The sequence below is a fragment of the Fusarium vanettenii genome (assembly GCF_000151355.1).
Source record: "Fusarium vanettenii 77-13-4 chromosome 11 genomic scaffold NECHAsca_30_chr11_1_0, whole genome shotgun sequence".
Lineage (NCBI taxonomy): Eukaryota > Fungi > Ascomycota > Sordariomycetes > Hypocreales > Nectriaceae > Fusarium > Fusarium vanettenii.
The window spans coordinates 234,876-260,621 of record NW_003315855.1 but is presented as its reverse complement, the minus strand read 5'-3'; the positions used below and the strand labels follow the sequence as shown (position 1 = coordinate 260,621).

Sequence of the window (25,746 nt, the reverse complement as noted above, 5' to 3'; positions counted from 1 at the left end):
AACCATTAATGGTAAGCAATCCCGCGGACTCCCGCGGCTTCTCCCTCTTCCACAGCAACGTCTCCTACTTTCCTCACCATTCTCATCAATTTGAATCGGACTCAAAAACCCCTGAAGACGCCGACTCTTAGCCATGAAGCGGACTAACGCGGGTGATCCGGTAATGGTCATCCACCGACCGGCCAGACCTGCACTCTCATGCCGCCCCTGTCGGGAAAAGAAGCGGCGCTGTGGTCGGAATAAGCCCTGCTCGAACTGCTCACAGAGGGATATTCCCTGTGTGTATGAAGAAAGACATCAATTCGTCCAGAGGCCTGTGGAGAACGCCCCGGCACAAGTTGGTATTGGCCCTACGCCTGCCGACTCGACCTCATCTAGCAGCCTTTCCATGGCACCCTCGGGGCACTCGGCCTTGTTTGTATTCTCCCCAGCCCTTATGTGCAGATGGCTGACAGCCTATGCAGCGACTATGCGAATGTTCTTGGCCGCTTACAGAAATTAGAAGAAGCTGTTTTCTCCACGCCAGGAAATATGCATGGGGGCGATTCTGCGAGTCACACTGCACAAAGTATGAGCTTGGTCTCATGTTTATTCCCCAATTTATGCTAATTAGAATCCCGGTGGCCAGATTACACTCCATTGTCCTCTCATAATGCCGACACGGTGCCATGCAGCTTTTTATCCCGCTCAGAGTACATTGCACAACTGGTCGCGCAACTCCCTCCCGCGGACCAGGCAAGGAAGTTATTCGACCATTTCGCATCCACTCTTCAGCCAAGTTTGTGCATCTTGCACATTCCCTCAGCTCGAGACATATTAGAAGGCACTTATCGGATCATTCATGGACGTCAAGGGGAGAGTAAGATTGAAGACTTGCTCCTGCTATTTAGCATCTTTGCTGGAGCAACACTGTCCTGGACCACACAACTTCTCCAAGATTTGAGCGCAACCAAGGATAACGCAAAGTATGCCTTTGAAACGTACACGCACTTGGCCACCACCATACTGGATGATAGAACTCAGCCTGTACCACCATCGACTACGGCCTTAGCAGCAACGGCAACGCTCGCACATATCGTCATCAACTCGGACGAACCGTTCCCTGCTAAAGCTTTGGCCCTTCGTCTTCGATGTCACTTGATGGCAAAATCCATGCTTCTGCATCGTCTCGACACGCCTTCAAGCACCAGAGAGAGAATACTCGAAGGTGCCAACGCGATAGAGGTCGAAGTTCAGCGACGAGTTTGGTGGAGTATGGTGGCCTCGGACTGGTAATGGCCTATCCCGATGCCATTTCTAGAACCACACTGACTGGTTGTATACAGGTTGAGTGCCTTCTCAGGAAGCTCCCACGAAGGAGTCTACACATTTATTCCAAGGCAAATGCGCGTCAACTATCCGAGCAACGTTGACGACGAAATGATCACGCCGTTTGATCCAATCCCCAACCTTCCTTTGTCGACGCCGACAGGAATGACTGTTTTTCTTCACCGGATTAAACTAGCTGATCTTTGCCGAGAGATTGTCGACACCATACCACCCATGATGGACGAATTCTTGGAAGCCGACTATGAAGTGATTCTAGGGTTGGATAAAAAGCTCAACGATATACTCACAAACCTCCCCGTCTTCTTCCGGCTGGATCCTGAAAGCATTCGACAGAGCCAGGATATCTGTCGAGAGCGCCCTTATATCACCTGGCAAAGAATCGTCCTCCATTTTGGCCTGCATGCCCGCATTTGTCGACTCCACAGGTCCTACCACCTTGAAGGGTGGTGGAACCCCAAGTATGCCTACTCACGCTCCGCAAGTGTACACTCGGCCCATCAAGTGTTGGAACTTCGACGCATGATGGATGGTCCAACCGCTGCGGGTGGCTTCAGGGCCGAGAGATTCTGGGTTGTTCTGCAGCACGTCACCATGGCTGCTGTCACTCTGGGAACAGATCTGTCGTTCAACCCCGACGCACCAGATGCCCAAGCTCGGAAGGAAAAGATCTTGGCGATATATAAGACATTGGAAGGGTCTGAGAAGGATACACATGGACTAATAAAAGGGATCAAGAAGAAGATGCAGCTGATCATGGCCACTCTCCAGCCTCAACAACGGCAATCAGGAAACTTGGTAGTAGGCACCGCCTCGTCGTCGATGGTACCCGAGCCACGGGACATAGAACAGGGCGTTGCTCCAGTTTATCCCTTTGGAAATGTAACGGGTAAACCCGAGTCACCCGGAGAAGAGCAGTTACACCAACTTTGGTCGGACTTCCTCGCTGCGGTGCCTGATTTGCAGGACTTTGAATGGACATCTCTTCTGAATGATTTGGACATGGACTTGGATCATGAACTTGAGTAGAATGGTAGTAAAATTACTTCTAATGCATGCCGAAGCACGGCATGTTGGGCCACAGAGAATGAATGGTAATGGCCGTTCAGCAGAATGCTCACGCTATCTGGGCGGTTGGGAGGTGGAACGCGATGCGCCTGTAGAGGCCCAAGGTATATGAGACTATTAAATGATAGAATGTAGAGTATAACGTATGAGATATGGAGGAAGAAAAATGTATCATGTCTTTAACCAAGTTCATGCCTGATATCTGGTGTTGTCTGTTAGCCGGTACGGCCGCTTTTTATTATCCGGGGCCGAATTTCCCACATAAATTCGGTGCCGCGTAAGCCGGACACCGGAGTGTTTTTTCGAAGTGCCACCCCGATGTAACATGTGAGTGCATCGAGCCGTTGCGGTTGCTGGGGAGGTCCGAGGTGTCCGGAGGCCGGAGTTTGAACCTCGGGGCTGATTACCTGATTTGGAAACGTAGGCCCGCGGACATCCGCGGGCTCTTCTCCGGTGTCCAACATATAATTCACTTGGCTTCCTACTCATGCCACTTCAAATCAACAGCAAAGAAACAATCAAGTTCTTCTTACTACCATCTAAAATTCAAGTCATGTTGCGAAAGACAAAGGTATGTTGCACCATCTTGTCCAACCACCTCCACTAACATGTCCCAGGCCATCATCATCGGTGGCGGACCCGCTGGTCTGGCAACCGCCCTTCGCCTACATCAAAAGACAAACATCCTCTGCACAGTCTATGAGATTCGACCAGAGCCGACAACTCTAGGCGGCGCCATTGGAATTCCGCCCAACGGCCTACGCCTGATGGATCGCTTGGGCGTGTCTGATGAACTCCACAAACATGGCAGCAGCCACTCTACCCTCTCAATGCATTCCATCGGTGGTAGCTTGCTGGGGCAGCAGGACCTGATCGGGCCGGCTCGAGACATTACTGGATTTGGCTATCTGCGCATCAAGCGGATGGATTTGCAAAAAGTCCTGACTGAAGCTGTCGAAAAGGCCGAGATCCCCATCCACTACGACAAACGAATCACCTCCATCAAGGATACAACAGATGGTGTTGAAGTTACTTTCTCGGACGGAACTGTCGATGCCGGTGATCTACTACTTGGGTGTGATGGCATTCACTCCGCTGTACGAAAACTCTACGTGGATCCGGAACAAGCACCCGAGTACACTGGAATGGCAGCCCTGGGAGCTCTTGTGCCAGCATCCAACTTCTCCGAGACGGCAAGATCTCAGATCAGAGGCATGAACATCACTTTCACAGAAGAGGGCATGATGCTGGCTATGGTGTGCACAGCCACGGATGACGAGTTTTTCTGGGGTTTCTCAAAAGAGGTTCCCCTGCCTGACTCGGGAGATGCGAGGGACGGATGGGAAGTCCGACGGAAGGAAGAGGTGGATGGTTTCAAGTCATCTCTTCTAGACACTTTGAAGAACGCAGGCGGAGAATGGGGAAATTTCATGAGGCAGCTTGTCGACAACACATCCGTCGTCAAATTTTATCCCACCTACAAGCTACCTCTTGACAGACCATGGAACAAGGGGCGTTGTCTACTCCTTGGAGATGCCGCGCACGCCATGCCTCCCCACGCCGGCCAGGGTGTATCCATGGCACTCGAGGATGTCTTTCTTCTTGGTCGACTGCTCGACAACCAACCTCAGTCGCTACCAGACACTCTTCAGAAGTTCACTGAGATTCGCAGGCCAAGAGTGAATGAGATGGCTAGCAGATCTGTTCAGAATGGAACGATCAGAAGAAAGACGGGGCCGTGGGGTTTATGGATGAAGGAGATGGGCTTGTGGATGTACATGCATGGCCTCTGGGCATTTGGCATGAATCGATGGGGTTCAGCTACGGAGCAGATGGTGTACGACATCGACGAGGTGCCTATCTAGGCCTACAGAGGTGCTTTTTGTTCAAGGATGGTTAGAGACACGGTATTCAGAACGGCAAGTAAACATCTAGATCATTTTGGAAGTGTATTATAAGGAGATGGCTGTACTCTCGATAGTTAGTTTGTTTATCTACAAGTTCATCGTATATACAGGAACTTTTCGTTCTTCATCAATCCCCAACATGCTCATCGCTTGACAACCTTGAGCTCGATGAATCTCAGAAGAGGGAAAGAGACAAGGGCAAATCCACAACCGAGCCACATGCCGAGATCAGCCAGGGAAGCAGCCTCAGAGACGGGGCCGATATACCAGACCTGGGACATTCCGAGAATGGCTCCAACCCAACCAAGGATGAAGCTAGCAAAGGCGGCATATCCAATTGGGAGGTACGACTTGTCCTCCCAGGCAGTCCAGTCGAAGCCCTTGCGGCCGCTGAAGAGAGCATGCTCCATTCCAACGATGCAGATCATGAGCATGACCCAGTAACCCATCAAGGCGACAAAGTTCTGGAAGATGACTAGAAGGTGCTCACGGCCAGCCATAGCGAGCACCAAGGCAATGAGGGTAAGAACGCAAGACCAAGACCAGCGAGGAACGGCCTTTCCATATCGGCCAAGAACCTGGCATCCCAGAGCACCAGAGTAGATAGATGGGGTGCTGTTGGCAATGACACCAAGAGCGATGATGACGGAGCAGAAACGACCAAAGCCATGAAGAGGGTCGTAAGCAGCGACGATCAAAGCGCCAGTGCTGACGGCATTGGCGTCAGTCCAGGCCTTGTTGTTGGTAAGACCGGTAGCGAGACCAATGGCAATGAGGTACACAAGGTTGAAAGAGAGTGTGAGACCAATAGTGGTAAGGAGAAAGATCTTGAGGCGAGAAGTACGCTCAGGGTAGTAGACGTAAAAGTCGGAGGCGGCAGCGGCCCAAGAATTGGGGACGTAAAAGCAAAGACTGAAAAAGGAGAGACGGTTGGCAGCGAGGGTTGAGCCAGTGACGGTGGGCTTGGCAGCAGAGTCAAAGTATGGACCGGCTGTTCCGATGAGGACAGCTAGGACAACGACCTGAGGGATCCAGGCATATCTAGATGACATTAGTTTGTGACATCAAGCATGGAAGAGGAGGCATACTGTTCGTATTTGTGAAAGATTCGCATGCCAAAGACGGCAATGATCAATGTCACAATAGCAACGACGACGATGCCTACTTGGATGGACATGCTACCACCACTAACGGCAGACAGAACTTGACCGCCAATGATGCAGTCAATCGTTGTGTATCCAACCATGAGAACGACATTCAGGAGAGTGGGCAGCTTGGCTGGCCAGTATCCCATAAAGTAACGCAAGACGACCTACAAGGTCAATGTCAGCCAAGTATAAGAGGAGATGGAGGCATGTCATCTCACCATTGTTCGGTTACCGCTCTGCGGTCCCCATGTTGCCATGTAAGCAGTCGAACAAGAGCCGAGGATGGTTCCAAAGACGGCAAGCAATGTACTGTCCAAGAAACCCAAGCCAAATACCATGGGACCAAAGAGACCTGTAGCCAGGTTGTTGAGCGACAGGTTGGCACTGAACCACAGCACAGCGACCTGAAGATCAGCAGCATGAGATGGAGCCTGACGTTCACTGGGCAGGACACGGTCAATGCCCCTTGCCTCGAGGCCAGCGAGGCCCTCAACCCGGTCGTTGAGCTTCTTGAGGGAAGACATTGATGTGTCGGGCTGCCCAGTAGAGCTCAGGTTCTCATCGGTGGATGGCGTCGTGCTCACCATGCCATGCTTCTCGTTGGCGAGCTCTGGGTCAGGGTTTGAAGCCGTCATCTTGATTGATGTAAAGAAGCAGGACAGAACAAAGAAGAAAAGAAGAAAAGAAGAAAGAATGGAACGTGCAGATGGACGGCTGTGTGGGAGCTACAGAATGCAGTGCAGCATGGTACAACAGACCCAGCCAGGTAAGACAGAAAGACACGTCCAGCAAGAGGGAGAAAATAGGGGAGCTGGTTAGAAAGACGTTCTTTTTCAAAGCCTGCAGGAAAGGCAGCAGCTTAGAGTTTTGTTTAATGACTTGAGTGCATAACCGGTGGCCACACTCCCTCGTTACATTAGCCAAATGGCTTTCTTTCGGGTAAGCTACGCGATGGTTTCGCTGCTAGCATGGCCCCGTCCTTCAGCCCCGTCCTCCCCCAAGGATTTCAACGCATGGAGGCTTGCGTCGTCCTCTTGCTGCGAGTCTGCGCTGGCGAAAGAGCATCGAGACCCTGGAACCCTGGTTACATTTTGGCTTTCACTGTGCATTAGCAGCGGTGAAACCACCAGCAAGAGCTAACGCCTTCTTTTCTCCACCCCTCCATGCACGAATCAAGGCTAGACAGGGCTCAAGAAGCACGGGCTGCCGACTCAAGCGGGAGCCAAGAAATCTTTCGCGGGAGCCAAGGAAACAAGTCCGCGGGGTGCGCGCACAGAGGAAATCTGCCGGAGCTAGAGGAGGGTCCAGAGGGGCAGACAGGCATTCCCACTGTTGCCAAGACAGAGGATTTACACTTCATTTTGTTGTTCTAGATCTAATGTTTTACATGCACAGTTGTAGAGATAGTAAAAAAAAACGCCGGAATTCTTCCCGTAGATATGTGCAATCATCGCCTACTTTGTCGTGACAGCCACCTTGGTCACCACCATGATGTGATCACCCGAATTGTGTCCATGTCGAGGACGCCCGGTTGTGATCTCAGCTTCAGTTTGATAAGGCTGTTTCACCAAATCGGGCACACTCTGGCCAACGAGCTCTATCTCACTGCCCTGCTCACGAGAGAGCTCCGTCCTCCCATCTTCATCGTCTAGCTTGGCCCACAGTGACGCCTTGCTGGTCAAAGTGTGGCGGCTCTGGGGCATGCGACGACCCGAACTGTCGGGATATGATGTGTTTGGGTACGAAGGATTTGACGAGTCGCCCTTGGAGCCGAGGGCGAGGCGGATTACTGGCCAGCAGAGGGGGAGGTTTCCGACGCACATGGCTACGCCGACCTCGGCGACGTACCAGTAGAGGAAGACGTATGAGTTGGGGTTGCTGAAGTTGTAATATCGGTTCAAGACGGCGGCGAGGATCTGCAGATGGTCAGCGGTTGAGCCTTGATAGAGGGTGTGGTTCTTCTTACGTTAAAGACGCCAAGACCAAAGACACAACAGAGCCCGATTTTCCTGCAGCTGTTAGTAAAGATCGATTTGTAGTTGTAAGGGTTACTCACCTCTTGCGTGGCAATCGAATCTTGATCATGAGAGGAATAGGAACGAGAAGCAGCATCAGATCTGACGAAATGTTGCAAGCTGTCGCAAAGATCATATGGTTATAATACGTCGCGCATTGCACTAAAGACTGTTAGCATTGAAATAAACGAGACAGCGTACAACTCACTGATCTTGACTGGTACCCTCCAATACTCATAGGTAGGATTACACCAGTAAAAGACAAACATGAGAGTGACAAGCACATAAGTCACGGCGCAGTATGCAGCGACGACTCTGACTCCCCAACGTTGTCGCGTGGATGTTCCCTCTGTCAACCGACCGTACATCAATAGCAAACAAGCCTTGACTGTCCATGTCGCCGTGAGGGTAAAGATCTCGAGGACAAATGTCATCTTGCTACCCCAGATGGCTTGCGCCTCTCCCTCGGGCGTAAGGTTGGCGGCAACATCGGGGGGCAAGTAGTTGCTACCATTCTTGGCGACTTGGTTGATGCAGACGACAACACCTGTAAAGTTGAGCTACAGATGAAGGATGTCAGTGATCTGCAGAGTAAGAATGGGATGGTGGCGTACAAGAGCAAAGACCATGAGATAATCTTCAATAGCCAAGAGACTCCATTTTCCAATCTTCATCCGTCGAGCTATTCTGCAAAATAAACAGTCAACAAAGGATTCTTGCCAAGAGATATTTGGTAATAGTAATACTCACAGTCGACAGACAACAGCTGCCAAGCCAACAACCCAAAGAGTCCAAGACTCCAACAACAGCGAGTCTAGAAATTCCATTGTTGGACGATCAAAGATTCAACGTTCCATGCCCGCCAAGAGCAGACTTGTCACTTGTAAAAAAGAGAAGACAAAAAATCTCGCGGAGAAATTCCTACAATCATTTTCCCTAGAGGAAAGCTTAATATTGGAACGGCTTCGTTTACAATAACAACCCCGTCAGGGGAACCATCTTCCGCACCATCCCAACACCGGCGTCAAGCTCTCGACCATGGTCTCCCAGACGTTTCGGTGTTGAGCTACCGGACGATTAGCATGCGGGATATTAGTGCGCCTACTTGCTTTGTCTCTCTTTTGACCGGTTGGATTTAAACCTCGAGTCTAACAATTTCGACAGGGACCGGAGGGGCACACCAGATCTAGACTAAGAAAACGCTGGGGTCAGGTCTAAATTACGGTGACATCAAAAGGCGCTCCAGACCGCGGGTCGGAAGACGGCCCTGGCTCCCCGCGCCGGCTGGGCAAAAGCTTAGCTCCCCGGGGTCACACGATGGACATGGGATGCGAATGTTGCGTTTTTTCTTGAGCTTTTTGGATGATGACGATGATCATGGTGATTTGTGATTTACAGAGCCTCAACGAGGCTCAATTAACTTTTATTGACACGTAGACAAGGTTCCATCTAAAGTGGTTCTTTCTATTGGTTCCATAAATACAGCATTTATCCCCTCGACCAACAGAGGATTCAAGCCTGCTCCTTTGTACTGCCGGAATTCTCCGTAACTTCCGTCCCTCGTTCCAGGGATCATCCTTTTCCAGCGCATCCCCCGTACCTTTCAGCTCGGAGGATGGGGAAGCCTTAGTGGCCGTGCTACTGGATTAAATAACCCATTTAGTGCAAACTCATGGTTCGAGTGCTTTCGTAACCTTCGATAAGAGGAAGCAGGAGCAAGATGGGCCAGCAGGGGCCCTGTAAACAGGTCTTGCGCGGGGTGTCCAGTTACAGTACTTCGTATCTACTACGTAGTATAGCCCCTTCTATTTCCACCTTGTCGATATGCACCCTCGACGAATAAAGTGCGCAGCCCGAGACACAGCCATCTTCACGCTAGCAAATCCCCTCTCCATGGGCGATTTATTCTCGTCCATTATCGTCTCAGCCAGCGCCGTTGCTCGCACCACCTAATCTACCGTGTATAAGACTCTAACGTAGCACCCGATTAGCCTCTCCAGCGCATCGCCCATCTCCAACCAACCATGACGATCCCACGGACAGTAGACGCTGACGACTTCAGCCACCGCACCTTTGACTTCCTGATCGTCGGTGGGGGCACAGCCGGTCTGGCTGTCGCTTCACGTCTCGCAGAGTCTGATGCCTCGTACACGGTTGGTGTCATCGAGGCGGGAGGCGTCGTCGCCCAGGGTGAGCAAGACATTGACGTCCCTGGTCTCTACGGGAGGTCACTGGGCGGCCGCCACGATTGGCACCTCGCAACGGTTCCGCAGCAGGGTCTCAAGGGGCGCACTCTGCCCTGGCCAAGAGGCAGAGTTCTGGGAGGCACTAGCGCTCTCAACTACATGGCCTGGAACCGCGCCAGCAAGGATGACTACGATGCATGGGAGGCCCTAGGAAACAAAGGATGGGGTTGGGAAGGTCTTCTGTGAGTGCATCCATCTCTTATCAAGGGTTCCTTGTTTGCATTGGCCATTAACGACGCGCAGGCCATTTTTCAAGAAATCCGAGACATTCCACCCTCCAAGTGCCCATGTGCAGAAGCTGCAGAATGTCTCCCACGACGCAGACACGTTTGGTTCCTCGGGTCCCATCCAAGTCTCGTATCCCACCGACTACTCCCCCACGCACAGTCTCTGGCATCCGACTCTCAATGCGGTCGGCGTCGAGACTAACTCATCCCATGTTGGGGGTTCTAATGTCGGCGTTTGGACATGCGTCAACGCCGTAGACCCTCGATCAGCCACTCGTTCATTTTCAACTGGCTACTGCTCGGCCACAAGGAGCAATCTGCACATTCTCACCAACGCTACGGTAAATGAGATTGTTCTGCAGGAGTTCGACGGCCAATATGTGGCTACAGGCGTTCGCTTCTCATGCAAGGGCCAGGAACACACTATCTCAGCGTCCCGCGAGGTTATCCTGTCTGCTGGTAGCATCAAGTCACCGCAGATCCTTGAACTCTCCGGGATCGGCAATCCCAAGGTTCTGGCTCAGGCTAAGGTGCCGGTCAAAGTTGACATCCCGACGGTGGGAGAGAATCTCCAGGACCACTTGAGTAAGCACCCAAATTCTTGTGCGACTCATCATCTGCTAACGTGAGGGATCGACAGTGTTGGCGGCCATATTTGAAGTCGACCCTCTTCTCGCTAATCGAGACGATCTACAGACAGATGAGAAGCTCGCCGCTGTCGCGTGGGAACATTATTCTCAAGACAAGGCCGGTCCACTGACGATCCTACCCTGCTCTCTCTGCTACGTGCCTCTCAACCACTTTGTACCTGGAGAGACTCTGGCTCAGCTCTCTGCCAAGGCTGATAAGCTGACGGTATTCGATGCCGACAAGAAGACCATCTTGCAGCAACGACTCAATGGCGAGTCCAAGCTAGGCCAAATTGAGTATATCTTTGACCTAGGCAATTGGAACCCCTTCTTCCAAGGTCAAGACGGCAAAAGGTACGGTACAATGCTCCAGATCCTCCAATATCCCTTCTCCGTCGGGTCCATCCACATCCCGCCGTCCTCCACGTCGGGAGAGGACCACCCCAGTATCGACCCGCGCTACTACGGTGGCGCACACGGGGCGCTAGACTTGGACGTGATGAAGGAAGCGGCGCGGTTTCTAGACCGCATCGTCCACACGGAGCCCCTGGCCGGCATCATCCGCGCACTAGCTTCTCCGTCCTTGGCAACGCTTCGAGACGATCAACGCCTCGAGGAGTGGATCTCTGACAATACAATTACCGATTGGCACCCAGTGGGCACTTGTGCCATGGGTGGGCGTGCCGGCATCCGGGGCGGCGTAGTAGACGACCGTCTACGTGTCTACGGCGTCAGGGGATTGAGAGTCGTCGACGCGAGTGTCATGCCGCTACAGATCAGTGCACACATTCAAGCCACTGTGTATGCCATCGCGGAGAAGGGGGCGCACATGATTCTAGAAGATGCGAGAAAGTCAAGATAGATTATGAGTAGTTAAGGTTATTTCCACGTTTTCTTTCAAAGTTCACAACGAACCGTTCAAGATGTCACAGTGACTGTGCGTGCTGATCCCGTTAGCCCGAGCGAGGGTGGCACACAACCTTCATGACATGTGGCGTCTGGCTATCAACACCATCTGCGTTAGTGCTTTATCGAGAAACCAATCGCATCTCAGGATCAGAGGCTGTCTTCATTCGTGAGGTTCGCATAACGCGGTTACCGGTCTTAATTCATGAATTATTCCTTTCATCATGACTCGGATTAGCTCAGCGGAAGCATGCTTTGTCCCGTATTCAGAGCGCCACGATTCAAGATCGCCTCAACATTATTCAAGTCATAAAAAACCGTTTCAGAGTCATATGTAGGAAATATGGCATCGGATCGAGTAGGGACTTCTCGCGGCCTGATCATGTGTCACTTGGTGCAATAGTGTCATGTCACTTGCATCACTTTTAACGAGCACAATTTTTCGGGTTCTGGTAGAGGAATCTAGCTATAGATGATCAAAAGTATGCCAACGCAACGCCGGTTATCCTGGAATGAAGCATGCCTAAATCATCAGAAGATAAGAGTCGGGCATCTACGACATGTCTTGGACACAGTCATCTGGGGTTTAATTCGAACTGGTTGCTCTTCAAGCCATGCTGGTGGAAAAAACACTGTTCATCTTGTTTCCCTTTTCTCTTCGCCCGTTCTCAGCATGTGTCATGCACAACACGGCGACAGCCTTCAACCAACATCGGCTACAGCGGAGTAGTACGAGGTTGATGTATTTATGGGGCAACTTGGACGTAAGTTATAGTCTTGATTGAGAGATATGTAGACATATTTTGGCTCAAAGGATGGTTTCTCTTCAATACTTGATGAGCTCCCATAAACACCATTGCACACTCGTCCCAATCTCACGTATAACCAGTATCTCGCACAGCACTAATCCTCCCTAACCTTCTTCGAGTTTGCAAACGTCTCCTCAACCATCTTGTTCTGATGAATAATCTCGTCCCTTGCTCCCTCCCAAGTCTTTCTCTTGCCCGTCTCAAAATACCGAAACATGTGCGCCGTCTCAACTCCGTGATTCATCAAGTTGTACATCTCTCTATCCTTCCACCAAAACTTCCATCCCGCCCAGCCCCAGCCCAGATTCTCCATACCTGTTCCGGCTTGTTCGTGCATCCACGGCTGGAACTCGTACTGCTTCACCATGCTGACGTCTAGTCGTGGTTCAATCGACCAATTCTTTGCAACCCAGTCTTGATGTGTGTCGACCCAGTGTTCCATCTCCTTGTGTGAAGGCAAGTCGCTGACGCCCCGCCAGACGTTTGAGATAGCCATACTCATCACGTCGCTGAATGAGAAGCCGTTGTTCTTGCCAAACGCCGAGTAGCAGAGCATTGCGCAGCTATCGGCATATTTGGGCGGGAAGACGTTCATGTACAACCGATGGATCGGAGGGCCTCCGTAATTGCGAGCTTTGGGGGTGCTTGTCTCAATGAATGGGGTGAGGGAAAAGTCAGCGCGATACCCAGTGGTGAAAATGACGCTATCAACGTCATCCAACACTGTTCCATCATCAAACTCGATGGATTTTCCACCAAGGAATCGCTTGATACCATGCAAACTCGTCAAGCTTCCATCTTGTAGATGAGGAAGACAGTCTTCGATCAAACCAGGCAGTCGCAGAGTGATGCTGGGAAATGGCTTCAGACGCCATTCTGGATTTATCTTGAAGCCAGCAGTCCGCGAGGCGAGCAACGAAGCTGCCCAATTTGCCATGTTTCTGTGAAGAGCTGGCAGGTTCCGGGCAATCCATTGGCTGATATTGCGGCGTCTCCATGAGATGATGAGATCTGTTGGTCGTCCGTTGCGATAGCGCTTCACCACAATCTGGCCACTTCGGTGCGAGACGTACACTTTCCGAGCAGTGTTAATGAGTTGAGGAGCAATCTCGCCCGTGGTGGTGGCAAGACCAAGGAGTACCACAGTTTTGTCTTGGCAAGCCTCGGGGCTATCATTTGTTAGTGGATCATCTCGTTGCCATATAAAAGCTTAGGGCTTTTGATATATCTTAAACAAAAGCGTGTAAGGTTGGTCTCGGCTGCGCTCACTGACCTTCGGTATTGCTGCGAGTGCACTATTTCTCCCTCATACGTCTCTTGTCCTGGGAAATGTGGCATCTTCTTCTCTGTCTGATATCCATGGCAAAAGACGATCTTGTCAAAGTGTCGTGTTTCAGTTTCTCCGCTTTCTACTCCTTCAAGCTGAATTGTCCACTTTGTATCATCTTCGTTGCGCTGGACAAGCTTAACGCTGGTGTTGAATACAATGTATTTGGTCAAGTCAAATTGGTCGACGTAGTCTTGCATGAACTCCTGGAACTGTCCTCGACTAAGGTGAGGCGGATACTCTGCGATACTGTCAGTATCTGTGATGAGAGTTGGATTTTGATCCAAGTACATACTGTCTGGCATCGGAAAGTCGGTGAATCCGCATGTATACTTGCTGATGTTTGCGCGAGTGTCTTATTTCGCATCTCCGTCAGTAGACCTTCGCGGTATCTGGTCAGGAATGTTTTCACCTTTCAAAGCCGTGGTCCATCCGTGGTTTGCATCATAAGCCCATAGTCCTCCAACCTTGTCTCGTCTCTCAAATAATGTAACATCGAATCCATCTTCAAGTAGCTGCTTGAGCATAGAGATTCCTGTAGGGCCTGCAACAGTATGAGTGGGCTGCTTTAAGACCTGGTTGAAAATACTTGCCAGCGCCAATGACAGCCACTGTAGTTTTCTCCATCATCTCCTATCACAGTCGAGTTTGTGTGCAAATGTACAAATGCAGGCTTGGGTATGTTTAAAGAGATTTATCGTGGATGCTTCAAGCCAGTGCGATCTCACTCTCTTATTATGTTCTCAGCAGAAGATCAGCCCTCGGACTCAGCAAAGCCCCTCGAGAAGCTTACGTACGATGTCTCAAGAGCGCGTGCGCCCGTCTCCTTATTGCACAGCTCGGAATCCCGAGTTTTAGATTGGTTAGTTCTTCAAGGACGACGTGGTAGGCGTCACACGCGATGCTTCACAAGCCAATCAAAAAACAGGTTTGACATCGGATAAGCCGGACACGGATAATCATCTGAGCTAAAATCTCACCTCAGAGATAGATTCGTGAAACAGGTTTTCGCAAGGGATATTGGCGAACCGACGAGTTGTGATAAAGGGAATTTTCGTATGAGAGACCACATTGTATTATTTGCACTTTCTTGCGTACACCTGACACGATTACACAGATTGAGAAAATAGGCGATGGAGGACTGTTCTCTTAGCCAACTCGAAGCTTACTCATTATATTCATAAGTAGAAAGACCCCTGGTAGCCTTAGGACATGTTCTCCTAGCTGGAAACGTCTGTTCGTGATGAATTTCCATTCCAGTCTAGGGTAGCCATGACGTCATTGACGCTATCACTGATTATCGTCAGATCACGTGGAGGGACCTGTAATCGTGGATGTGGGAGCGGGGTAGTTCACGTGCTCTCTACTCCACCAGAAATTGGCTCCACAGAAAACGCGAGACGCGCGCGTGACGCGAAGCCACGAAAGTTACCAACACACGCGCGTCATCCCCGTCTGTGATAGATGGCCATCCTCAAACTCTTGGTCAAGACAGGGCATCTCAGAGAATTATTTCACCTGCTTCGACGGCATGAACTGGAAATCGGCAAAATTCAGGTCGAGTTGGAGGATCCTTATGCAGAAGGTCACGCGAAGTACTCGGGTCTTTTTTCATCGCCGGAGAGATTGATCACGGTGCATGAATCCTGCAGTCGTGCCGCCACATTACGTGACGATAGAAAGCACTTCCTCGCGCTGCGAATCTGACACTTCTCCTTCTTCGAGAGCATGCCCGTTTTTGGTGTCTGTGAGCCGATACATGACAGTTTTCCAAGACGTTGCATTCTATCGCCCTCTTTCGAGGGACTGATCGTATTGGCTCTATCATAGAGCGACCTGATGGTGAAAGAAAGGGCACAGAGCTTGTAGGTATGGGCATTCACAGACGGCCCGATGATATGCAAAGGGGTAACTTTAATCAAGAGAGCCCTTTTGAGGTACATCACCAGAAGGGCCCATGTACCTTCATGAATTGGAATCGTGGTCCTAAATGCAAAGATAAAAACCCCTGTTTGGTACCATTGTGTTGTCCTCAAAGTCTTCTTTTCTGTCATCCCCCTTTCCTTTTACAGACGGGCTCATTTATCACCCACTCCATACAACCCCGACACACCTCAACCGACATCTTTACTTCAGGATGGGCTGCGTCCAAAGCAAAGAGGCCGGCCACAATCAGGTTGGAAACCGGCCAGTGATGCTGACCACTCTTCCTCAGGCAAACGCAATCCTACATCGACATCCTCCTTATCCAACGGTCCAAGATACTCAGGGATATCAGCAACCTGCCGTTAATCAACCCAACTTCAAGCTCACGCAAGTGGTTGAGGAGGCCGAGTTGCCTGATTATCACCCTGAAGCATCGGTCGACTACATTCTCCGAACCATTCTGGACGCCGAGAACTTTTCCAAGCATGGAATCAAGGGTGCCTTCAATGTCCTGGGCGACCGTCATTTCAACATTTTCATCGACTCTAGCCACTCACTGTCCTCCGAGACACGATGTGCAATTCTGTTGGTGGCTACAGTCTTGTTGATCGTCGCGCAAGCCAAGGACTGCGACATGACCTTTTACTTCACGAGCTACCCGAACAAGAAGAGCAAGAACCTCTCCGAGATTGATCGCAGACATCTTAAGGACTTGATAAATCTGTGGAAGACTCAGAGCTGGCAGGAGGCTCTGGGGATGGTGCAGTACACGAAACCCTTCCAAGGCAAGTTGGGAATCCAGGACTGGATTAATAAGCGCAAAAACATTACCGATGATCAGAGTGATGTTGAGAAGCACGCCAAACTTCTCAACTACTGCCGGGAGAAGATGCTTGCCTTTTGGCATGGCTGGCACCAGCGAGAGCTCACTGTGGACAGCCTCGAGAAGTTGTATGGCTCAGCCATGGTCAATGCCAGCCAGCAGCTGAACTCCTTGAACTCTACGGCCTTCACATACAAGAGGGCAATGGGGCAGTACACTCGCCTCCAGCAACTGTACCAGAAAGACCCATCGCAAGCTTTTCCCGTCTCAAACATTTTCCTTCTGGGGACGGCTATTCAACCGACTGAACTGGCTGCCATCCAGGAGGCCCAGAACATCGGGGGGAACACCGGCAGCAGCCGTGGAAGGCTTGGATCACTCAACATTGAGGGTCGGGGCACCCTCTTTCAAATCTCCTCCGTCGTCATGATCGACCGTATGACTGAAAAGTCCATCAAGCTTTACAAGAAGGTTGACAACTACGGAAAGGGCGAAGATGACATCAATGACTTGAACACGCTGAAGGAGAGAAAGGTCTTGACAAACTTCCTGAGCCCCGGCGCTTTCTTCAAGATTCTCAACTCTCATGAGCCAGCAGTGGACAATGATATCCAGATGCCCACTGGTGACGCCATGTACGGCAGACAGCTACTCAACGCCAACGGCCACACCATTACGCTGCCGGGTGTGAACCAAGTCAAGAGGATCTTTGGCATCGAGGACCTGTCGGCGCTACCTCGTGCTATGGACGATAGTGAGGATGAAGATGATAAGCCAGCGCGCCCTCGGACCGGTCGTGCTAGGTTCGAAGTCTCGACTGATGCAGCCGAGCGTAGTTCTGACAAGTTCTTTACGCCTCCCACATCAAGCAAGGCCTGACTAGCTAATTGCGCAAACGATGCTTTTGCTTATGACTGGGAGCTTTGAAGGAGAAAAATGGGAATGGAAGGGGGATAGCTTTGTTTAGACGGAGAAACTTAGGGATGAGTGGATTTTAACTCGTGGTAACTTCTTAATCGAAATCGCTAGTAACCATACTGCTATGAATACTCGAGATCGTCTAGCGGACGCTGTGATTCACACTACTCCCCTCCTTGAAGTTTTCAGCACGCACGGAGCTCATTCTTCCTCGACCATTCACCGACCTCTTGCTGGTCCCTTGCCCCGAATGAACTAATCGAATTTAATCCTGCTTGAGCTGAGACAAAGTCCGAAGTCGAGCCAGAAGGCGAGAATGCATGTCCAAGGCCATGGCAGTAGCTGTGTAGAAGATTAGAATATGTAGAACGATGAGAAGTTAGGAGTACTAACGGAGCACGGCATATGGTAGGTATGCCGCGTACAACAGAGTCTGCTTAGCCTCATGACTGATGATCTCAGGAGTTAGGTGATACATGTTGTGACACACAATGGCTGTGCAGAGACCCGTGACTATACCGTAGACACTGGCTGCAAGCTCACCGGGACCAGAGAGACGCTGTTTCGAGAACAGTGCTTGAGTTAGGTACAGAGCAATGGGGAACTGCACCAGCAACTCGACATAGACAAGGAAATCGAAAAAGTGTCCAGGGGTCTCAATATGGTAGTACGGGTCAGACATCGTGGTAATGTACCACTGGCGATAGGCAACGAGAAAGTGCAGAGGTGAGCCTGGGGGCTGGCAGAGAGACTGCGGATAGAATGGGACAAAATCAACGCCTGGACATTGTTGTCAGTCAAGTAAACTTGTTGGGCCGTAGGGATCTCACCCAGCATCGCGCTCAGGTGCAAGAGCACGACGAGCAAGTAGACATAATCTCTGGCTGGCTTTACAGACGCCATGATGAAGAAGTCACTATGATGATTGCAGTTTCGGCGATTGAAGGGAGAGTGAGAAAGATGAAAGCAGGAGGAAGAAGTGAAGAAACAGGGGCGACCGTGTTTAGCCGATAGGGTCTACAGTTAGCGCACTATCAGATCCCCGATAAAACCATGCTTTGAGCTGTTATAGATTTATTGGGCTCCACGCTCGGGCTGTTAGTGCTGACAGAAGGTGGTAATTGCATCAAAACGTGCTGTGATTGGCCAATTGTTGGCAGGAGTGCTCACAAATGACAAGAATGGGGAGAAATGCGAAGAAGAGAAGAATGTACATGTTCTATAAAATATTGATCAAAATGGTCTATGAGCTATGTCTAATTACAAAACCGCATTCACTGTTTGGGTCTCACCCTGAACTGGCGGATCTCCAGCTTCAGCGACACCAGTCTCAGTAGGAACAGGGGCATCCTCGCACTCAATGCACTTGATGCAGTCCATCTCAGTCCAGGTAAGACCTTGGCTCATCGGGGTGAAAGACCAATCCAACTTGGATGCGTACAGAGCGCAATATCTGCTGGGATTCTCGTCGTCGTACCCGAAAGAGAGACAGCCTGTCTTTTCGGCGCAGGCGGAAGCGCAGGTTTCCCACTCTTGAACGGGTGTCTTCATGTCCTGGTATTGGACGTCTACGGCTCCGGAGACGAAACCGACTTGGAAGCAGGTTGGTGTTCCGGGGACTTCGGAGGGGATGTAGCAACCTCCGGGAGCGGACACGCCCGAGGGGCAGATAAGCTGTGTGGATGTAGCAGTGGTGGAGGTGGGGATCAGGGTCTCGGATGTGGTCTCCTCTACCTCGGTGCTGGTCTCCAGAGTGGTGGTGGAGAACGTAGTCTGTTGGGCAGTTGTGGTCTCTTCAGTTTCGGTCTCGGTTGTGGAAGCAGTCTCCTCGGCACTGGTCTCGGTTGATGTGGCGGCAACTGAGGTGCTCTCTTCAGCAGTGGTCTCTTCAGCAGTGCTGGCGACGGAAGTAGTCTCCTCAGAGTCTGTCTTGGTAGCAGTTTCGGTAGCAGAAGTGCCCTGTTCCTCAGAAGTGGATTCAGTGGCCGGGGCAGTCTCCGAGGTGTTTTCCTCCTCGGTGGACGTCTCAGTGCTCGCCTCGGTAGCCGCTTCAGTGGTGGAGTCGGAGCTGACGGCATCGGTTGAAGTTACACTGGTAGCATCGGTGGCAGTGTCGGTGGTAGCCTCAGTAGCCTCAGTAGTGGCTTCAGTGCTGGCCTCGGTGGCTGCCTCAGTGCTGGTGGCAGAAGGCAGCTGGCTGGTCTCGGTACTGGCACCATCAAAAACCAGATTGGCGTCACCGATAGTCTCGGGGGTAACCTGGTTGGAGACAAAGATGGAGTCGATGTAGACCTGAGCAGAGCCACCACTGGTACAGGTCAGGGAGAAGCTCATCTGTCCCTGGGTGACCTGAATGTTGGTAGATACAGTGGACGAAGCCCAAGAAGAAGGAGTGTTGGAGCTAGGGAAGTAAGGAGTCGAAGTGAAGACGTTGGACCCAAACGATGCCTCAATCCTGCAAGCTCCAGACTGAGCACTGGACTGAACGGCGTAGAAGAACTGAACAGTGTAGGCTGATCCAGCCTGGAGGTTCGTGAGCTGCTGAGAGATGGCCGCATATTGTCCCGCGTCTCGCTTTCCTGGGCCAGGCTGGGTGCTGGCTGCCTCCAGGCTAGCACAGTTCTGCTCCGTGCTTCCTCTCCCTGTGTAACCTCCACCCTCGACATAGCTGCCCTGGCCTTCAACAACAAAGTTGGAGATGCCACTAGGCGAATTGGACCTCCTTCGAAAGTCTCCGCCCTCAATCTCATTGACGATAGGTCCCGAGCCGTGACCGGAGGTAGAGGTGGCAGATGCGCTTGAAGTGGTAGCGCTCAGGGTCGAAGAAGAGCCAGGTCTGCAGGGGCCGGCCGAAACGGAACCGGCCAGGGCCAAGGCGGCAAACGTGCCGACGAAACGCATCTTGTCAAAGTTTTGAAACGATTGTAAAGGTCGGATGACAAGATGGGAGGTTCCAGGTTGAACTTGTGGAAGTCGAGGATTGGAGGGAAAACGGCTTGGTGATAAACCATTTCTGGAGTTTGTCTAGACTCACCAGGCCTTCGGTGATCCCCTAACACAGTGGACCCAAGAGTCCGAATACAGGCCCTGAGAATGAGTAGTACGTCCTGATTGAGGCATTCAGCTTGTCGCTATTGTAAAGCGGACTGCTGTGCGAAGCCACAATAATCAACCCCGTTGACTATCGAGCGCCTTTGGCGCCACACCAAGCAAACGGCCGGCTGTCGGCTTCAGCTGCAGGCAATGGTGCTGGACTAGTTAAGGCTGGACTTTTCCAGAGCGAGAAGAGCCCCTTATGTCTAAACGACGGCCGCATTTTTCACCGCTTACTTTGTCTTCTTTCTATCCAAAACGTACGATTTCTCCAGCGATTCATAGGCACTTTTCGAACTATTGTCTACTTATTCTAGCTGCCAGCGCCGTGTGACATTTCGCTAGCACATTATCCTATGGATTGCATCTTGGGCCTTATCAGTGCTCCCTGACAAAGGGAGTCAGGGTGCGTCTTGGCTCAGCTCAGATTCCTATTTCAGTCCTTTCAATTGAGGGAAATGCCACATTGTTCCAGTGAGTCTGATGATGGTTGAGCTGTTGGTAGATGCTGTCAGTCAAGCCACAGGGTCCAGACTCTGGCAGTCCACAATGGGCGCCAATAGTGTGGCACGCTATTCACAGGCTATCAACAAAATTTGGAAGCAGAACCCACTGTAATTTCGGACTTGTTACTGTGGATTGCTCGTTGTTTATCGTGGTTGGTCAAGTTTTCTTCACGTTGTCCGTAGACTCAGATGTTTGTTTCACGTGGCAGATATCTGACAGCTTGAGGTGTTGGCTGACATGCGGGCCGGGGAATAGTTAGGGATAGAGATAATTAATAATTTAGAGGGTCCTGGCTATCCTTCGAATACTCTATGAACCATGCCATGTTGAGAGGATGATAAGCTAAAGGGTTTGCGCTGGGGTCTATTTTTCCTCTGCCCGGGTGGCTGACTGAGGAGACCTGGAGACTCTCACTTCTCAACCAAACCCGGAGATCTCCCCTCCATGCTTCACATGCCTTTAATCTACAAATGTGATAGCCTTGCAGTGAACAAATTCTTCGATGCCATATTTCCCACCAGCACAACCCCATCCACTACCCTTGATACAAGTCGCTGGCCCCGTGTTAGCAAACTGAGCGTCAATAGGAATACCCTAGACTTACGTTTGATAGCCAAGGTCATGTCGTTGATCTGGACCATTCCGAACTCCAGATCTTTTGCTAGGGCAATGGCTCGTTCTCGGTTGCTCGTAAAGACCGCTGCCGACATGCCTCCCTCTCGCGAGTTTGCTTTGGCAATAGCTTCTTCATCGTTATCGACTTCAACAACAAAGGCGGTAGGTGCGAAGCCCTCTTGGCTTGACAAGATTGACCTCCGTGGGACATCTGCCAATATGGAAGATGCCATTGATGCCGGACCAAGCCACTGGGAGCTGCCAGCAACAACTCTCGCTCCACGTGATAGGGCATCTTGGACTGCCACATATGCTTTATCGGCAAAGGTATTGGAAACTGCAAAACCAGCCGAGGGCAACGCATCGATGACATCGGCTAGAAGGGAGTAGAACTTGTCTTTGACCGATGGAACGACAATAATGCGTTCTGTCGAGAAACATACCTGACCATGAAGCAGTGTTGCACCCTGGGCACAAGCTTGGGCCGCCTTGGGCAAGTCAGCATCCTCAAGGACGATAAGAGGACTCTGATCCCCAAGTTCCATGATCGTCGGCTTCAGGTATTTTGCAGCTATGCTTTACCCACCACTGGACTTTCGATAAACTCAATCTTGCGCAGATGGGGATGCGAGATGACAGTCTTTGGGAAGTACAGATGGCATTCGGGCGAGAGTTCCGATAGTAGGAGTAGGAGAGAGGAGTAAATGAAGAGGCGTGGTATTGATTGAAAGTTCTTGTTAGTCTACGAATCCAGCACGATGCTTCTACGGCCTCACTAGATATACGTATTTGGCATTGGAAGACGGTACTATGGATACATGGAGAAAGTGTTTCGGGAATGGTCATACATAACTCTGTATCGGATTTACGATCTTCTGGCTCTGTTAACCCATCAAGGGTTAGGCTTCAACAGTATCGGATTTACAACTTAGCTAAAAAAATGCTACATAAGGCCAGATCGGATTTACAACAAGACGGAGGTCGATAAACCCGATCGGGGAGGAGATTAGCGGAAGCGATCCCGGATGGTAAGAGAATAGAGTTTCGGCACTCGGTTGAGGAACGGGCCGTCCAAACCGATGGTTCCCCGGATTTACAGTCCTTACCATGGCCTTGAGCGTCAAGCACTAATTAGTTTATTGTAGATTTGATTCAATATTCCCCCTGATTTATTAGACCTGGGCTTGGCCGGTTGCCCGTGGCGTGTTCAGTGTTCACCAGTGGTATAAAATGTTTTAATAAACTCTCTAGTATGCTCTAGAGTACATGGTGTAAAAGCTCTCTACTCAGATCTCTATACTCAGGTAAGAAAAGAAATACAGTGGATGATAAGGCCTCCACAGGCTGTCCCGACTGGCACTCTGAAGCAATCTCCTAAAGGCCGTAGTTAACAACAGTTACACACGAGTTATTAGGGCCCCAAAACTTCTTGCCACACCGCTCGCACCCTCCCTTCTCACGGATGTCCTGGTAATCGTACCAAATATCGTTGCCGCTCCGGAGACAGTCAATGTGGCCTTCCAGAAATACCTTGCAGTTGCCACTGTGGCCGCCGCTGGGTCTCTCGTCCTTGTTGCTAAATTGCAAGGTCAGCATCTGAAAAGCTTGCAATAGTATCAGATCATACGTACGCGTCAATACCGTAGGTCAAGTCATCAGTGCGGATCAGCTCGTCGTTGACGGCTCTGTCACAGTTGCGTACAAAGTTTACGGCTGAGGGGCACATGCCGCTGCCCTCGCACTTGAACTCGTCTGAAGACAGCGACTTGTAGCGGGGGTCTTTGTACTCAGTGCCACAAGGGAAAGAGTAGGAGCTGCCGGAATTACCGTCCCTGTAGCCGTTGCGGGCCTCCTCCTCGCCACACACCGGCAGGGTGAAGACACCATTGGCTCGGATGTCGGTTGCGATCGAGTCAAGCTCGTCGTCGGAGAGTTGTCCGATGTCCTTAGGGCCTTCCACATTCCGCTGGCCGTTGGACTTCCATGTGTTGAGCGATCTGTCAGGAGAATATGTTCAGCTATCATGTAAGGTATAAGTTTTGAATCCTGAAATACGCACCCAATGACGATATCCTCGGTGGTGATGCCGCCCCATTCATCTGATCCAAGGGCTCCGACTCCGGGAGGTTCAGGCAAGGGGCATGCCACCCAACCTGGGGTCGACCCGGCTGTATTTCCGGTTGTACTCCCATCGCAGTTCTCCTCGAGGCCATTGACGCTGCGAAGCTCGTACAGTCGGTTTTCAAAACAGAAGGCCTTGTCGTCGATGCGTTCGTCACAAGTCTTGCCCAAGTCCATGATGCTGGTTTGTCTCAGATTAGCTACAGGCCATGCCGTCCCAAGTTGGCGCAGTGGAGGGGATGCACCTACAACGGGTTGATGTCTTGTTGCGACAGCTTCCAGGAAATGGGGATGAGCTGGGAGTAAAGGGACCTGCTGACGGACTTGCGCAGCTCTGTCACGGTTGGGATGACAGTCTCGTCCGACATCATCTTACCACCCGAGATAATTCTGCCCAGCCTCTGCACATTCTCGTCCTCGCCATCATACAGCTTTTCAGCAAATTGGACGATGGTATCCTTCCAGAGTTCAACAATGTCGGTGACTTGCTTCGAGACTTCCGACTGGGTCGCTAAGGCCGGCTCCCTCTGTCCCGTCAAGTCCTTGGCCATGGTAAGACTTGTCTTAACCATGTCGTTGGTCAAGTCTTTGATGGAGCCATGAATCTCTGAGGTAGATACGACAGGCAAGTTTCTAAAGAAGACGTTCCATCCGGGGGCTGCTGCGACACCCCAGCCCATAAGGACAAAGTTCATAATGATGTTGAAGGATTGGTCGAGGGGCTTAACAGGTGCGAACGTGGAAGAGAGCGTGCCGACTTTGCCATCTATAGATTCGTGGGCCTCGCTGAGGGCACTGTGTAAGTTCCAGAGGAACTATCGATCCAGGCTCTCATTAGTGATTGCCCCGGAACAGAAAAGAGAGGATTGTTGGGGTTTGAGTCGAACTTACTGCTTCAAGGTTGCGGAATGAGTTGAGGATAAAGTATCCTGCTGGATGGTTGGTGTCATGACACTGCAGGTTGCTACCACCGTGACAACCGTTCGCCTCGATAAGTTTGTGACAGTCCATGCCTTCTGGACCATTGAAGAAGTTGCTGACCGAGCGAGGGAAAGGAAAGTTGCTGTCGGGACGTTCAGTCCGGTTCAACGCCCAGCCCTCGACGACATCGTCCCAGGCTTGGGAGGCCTTGACTTGGTCCCAACGCCAGTCGCTGGCATCTTCAGCGTTGATGACACCTGGATGGGAGCAGTCGATCATCTTCCATTCAGGCTCCTGTCGCTCTGTAAGAAACGGAAAGGCGTGGCCTAACTGAACGGCTGTTGCTATGCCCGCCAAGGCGGCAGTTGCAATAGCCCCTCGGCTTCTGCGAGCTCGCACCATCGGTAGAATGAGATAATGATAGATTGGATTTTGACAAGATGAAGAGCGTAGTTGGTGTTCACAACGCTGACTACTACCGGCTTGTTGTATCCTTTATAGTATGTAAAGTCATGGGATGAATTACTTTGTAGACAAAGGATGCCATCACAACACGTGCTTGTACCTTGAAATCTGAGTGGCGTCTCCGTGATGCTGTACGATTGAAACATAGCCCGGCTTTACTGCGGCCTTGCCCGCGGAGCCGGGCTTCAGACTAGAAGTGGATGCGCAGTCTTCATCTCAAGTTTGCCCAGCACGTGTTTCTACTTCTCGGCGAAACGTGAGCTGAAAAACAAACCTGTCAGGTTCCAGATCCTTCTAGCATATAGACCCTTATAATTAACCATAATATCGTTAACCTCGGTGATGGAAGGTCGTCTCGGGACCGACACTTGCAGAAGTTCGGTAATGAAACAGGAAAGGCGAGGTCTGAGGTTAGTCTGCCTGCCGCCGATCCTCTCACTAAGCGAAGTGACACCTGTTGCACAAGGCCTCAGTTGGCGGTTATCGTGGATATGATCTAGGGCTGAGAAGGGGAAGCCCAATTAACGTTCGTGTACTCTTGTTTTCTGGATCTGTAACTGACTCGATGAGGCTCTGTCAAAGTTATTCCAACTTTGCCCGGGAATGCTCTGCTTAAACCTTCCAAACCTGTCAACTAAGTTAGTGGAGACGATGCGTGTTCTGAGTTGCCCATGCCTTGAGCACTGTCGGAAACACCACTCTCTGGCAAGCTGGCGCCCCTGTCAAAGAGTGTACGTGGTATGAGTGTT

The 25,746-nt window shown here is 51.1% G+C and overlaps 11 protein-coding genes across 11 annotated transcripts; 4 read left to right on the top strand and 7 right to left on the bottom strand.

Annotated features, from left to right (window-relative positions):
- Window positions 1-1,383: 1,383 nt before the first annotated feature.
- NECHADRAFT_51406 (uncharacterized protein) lies at window positions 1,384-2,355 on the top strand (the record flags this gene model as incomplete). The annotated part of the gene is made up of 1 exon (XM_003043140.1): window positions 1,384-2,355. The coding sequence occupies one exon, from the start codon at window positions 1,384-1,386 to the stop codon at window positions 2,353-2,355; it is 972 nt and encodes a 323-aa protein (XP_003043186.1).
- A 647-nt stretch (window positions 2,356-3,002) lies between these two features.
- On the top strand, window positions 3,003-4,259 carry NECHADRAFT_97122 (uncharacterized protein; the record flags this gene model as incomplete). The annotated part of the gene is made up of 1 exon (XM_003043139.1): window positions 3,003-4,259. One exon carries the CDS (start codon window positions 3,003-3,005, stop codon window positions 4,257-4,259), a length of 1,257 nt encoding a protein of 418 aa, XP_003043185.1.
- A 185-nt stretch (window positions 4,260-4,444) lies between these two features.
- NECHADRAFT_51571 (uncharacterized protein) lies at window positions 4,445-6,084 on the bottom strand (the record flags this gene model as incomplete). Its single annotated transcript, XM_003043051.1, has 3 exons — window positions 4,445-5,342; window positions 5,390-5,613; window positions 5,668-6,084. 3 exons carry the CDS (start codon window positions 6,082-6,084, stop codon window positions 4,445-4,447), a joined length of 1,539 nt encoding a protein of 512 aa, XP_003043097.1.
- Window positions 6,085-6,903: 819 nt separating this feature from the next.
- NECHADRAFT_97120 (uncharacterized protein) lies at window positions 6,904-8,291 on the bottom strand (the record flags this gene model as incomplete). Its single annotated transcript, XM_003043050.1, has 6 exons — window positions 6,904-7,365; window positions 7,416-7,464; window positions 7,506-7,626; window positions 7,673-8,024; window positions 8,079-8,151; window positions 8,215-8,291. 6 exons carry the CDS (start codon window positions 8,289-8,291, stop codon window positions 6,904-6,906), a joined length of 1,134 nt encoding a protein of 377 aa, XP_003043096.1.
- Window positions 8,292-9,488: 1,197 nt separating this feature from the next.
- Window positions 9,489-11,428, top strand: NECHADRAFT_86331 (uncharacterized protein; the record flags this gene model as incomplete). Its single annotated transcript, XM_003043138.1, has 3 exons — window positions 9,489-9,892; window positions 9,954-10,522; window positions 10,578-11,428. The coding sequence occupies 3 exons, from the start codon at window positions 9,489-9,491 to the stop codon at window positions 11,426-11,428; spliced, it is 1,824 nt and encodes a 607-aa protein (XP_003043184.1).
- Window positions 11,429-12,174: 746 nt separating this feature from the next.
- NECHADRAFT_97118 (uncharacterized protein) lies at window positions 12,175-14,235 on the bottom strand (the record flags this gene model as incomplete). The annotated part of the gene is made up of 6 exons (XM_003043049.1): window positions 12,175-12,375; window positions 12,421-13,450; window positions 13,555-13,849; window positions 13,904-13,963; window positions 14,021-14,152; window positions 14,184-14,235. The coding sequence occupies 6 exons, from the start codon at window positions 14,233-14,235 to the stop codon at window positions 12,175-12,177; spliced, it is 1,770 nt and encodes a 589-aa protein (XP_003043095.1).
- Window positions 14,236-15,745: 1,510 nt separating this feature from the next.
- NECHADRAFT_86329 (uncharacterized protein) lies at window positions 15,746-17,236 on the top strand (the record flags this gene model as incomplete). The annotated part of the gene is made up of 1 exon (XM_003043137.1): window positions 15,746-17,236. The coding sequence occupies one exon, from the start codon at window positions 15,746-15,748 to the stop codon at window positions 17,234-17,236; it is 1,491 nt and encodes a 496-aa protein (XP_003043183.1).
- A 304-nt stretch (window positions 17,237-17,540) lies between these two features.
- NECHADRAFT_86328 (uncharacterized protein) lies at window positions 17,541-18,178 on the bottom strand (the record flags this gene model as incomplete). Its single annotated transcript, XM_003043048.1, has 3 exons — window positions 17,541-17,617; window positions 17,669-18,055; window positions 18,106-18,178. The coding sequence occupies 3 exons, from the start codon at window positions 18,176-18,178 to the stop codon at window positions 17,541-17,543; spliced, it is 537 nt and encodes a 178-aa protein (XP_003043094.1).
- A 357-nt stretch (window positions 18,179-18,535) lies between these two features.
- On the bottom strand, window positions 18,536-20,176 carry NECHADRAFT_86327 (uncharacterized protein; the record flags this gene model as incomplete). Its single annotated transcript, XM_003043047.1, has 1 exon — window positions 18,536-20,176. The coding sequence occupies one exon, from the start codon at window positions 20,174-20,176 to the stop codon at window positions 18,536-18,538; it is 1,641 nt and encodes a 546-aa protein (XP_003043093.1).
- Window positions 20,177-21,334: 1,158 nt separating this feature from the next.
- On the bottom strand, window positions 21,335-22,050 carry NECHADRAFT_51331 (uncharacterized protein; the record flags this gene model as incomplete). The annotated part of the gene is made up of 2 exons (XM_003043046.1): window positions 21,335-21,429; window positions 21,480-22,050. Coding segments are annotated over 2 exons (666 nt in total), but the record flags the coding sequence as incomplete, so codon positions are not given.
- An 814-nt stretch (window positions 22,051-22,864) lies between these two features.
- NECHADRAFT_86325 (uncharacterized protein) lies at window positions 22,865-24,934 on the bottom strand (the record flags this gene model as incomplete). Its single annotated transcript, XM_003043045.1, has 5 exons — window positions 22,865-23,066; window positions 23,122-23,487; window positions 23,550-23,792; window positions 23,861-24,426; window positions 24,503-24,934. 5 exons carry the CDS (start codon window positions 24,932-24,934, stop codon window positions 22,865-22,867), a joined length of 1,809 nt encoding a protein of 602 aa, XP_003043091.1.
- Between the last annotated feature and the right edge of the window lie 812 nt (window positions 24,935-25,746).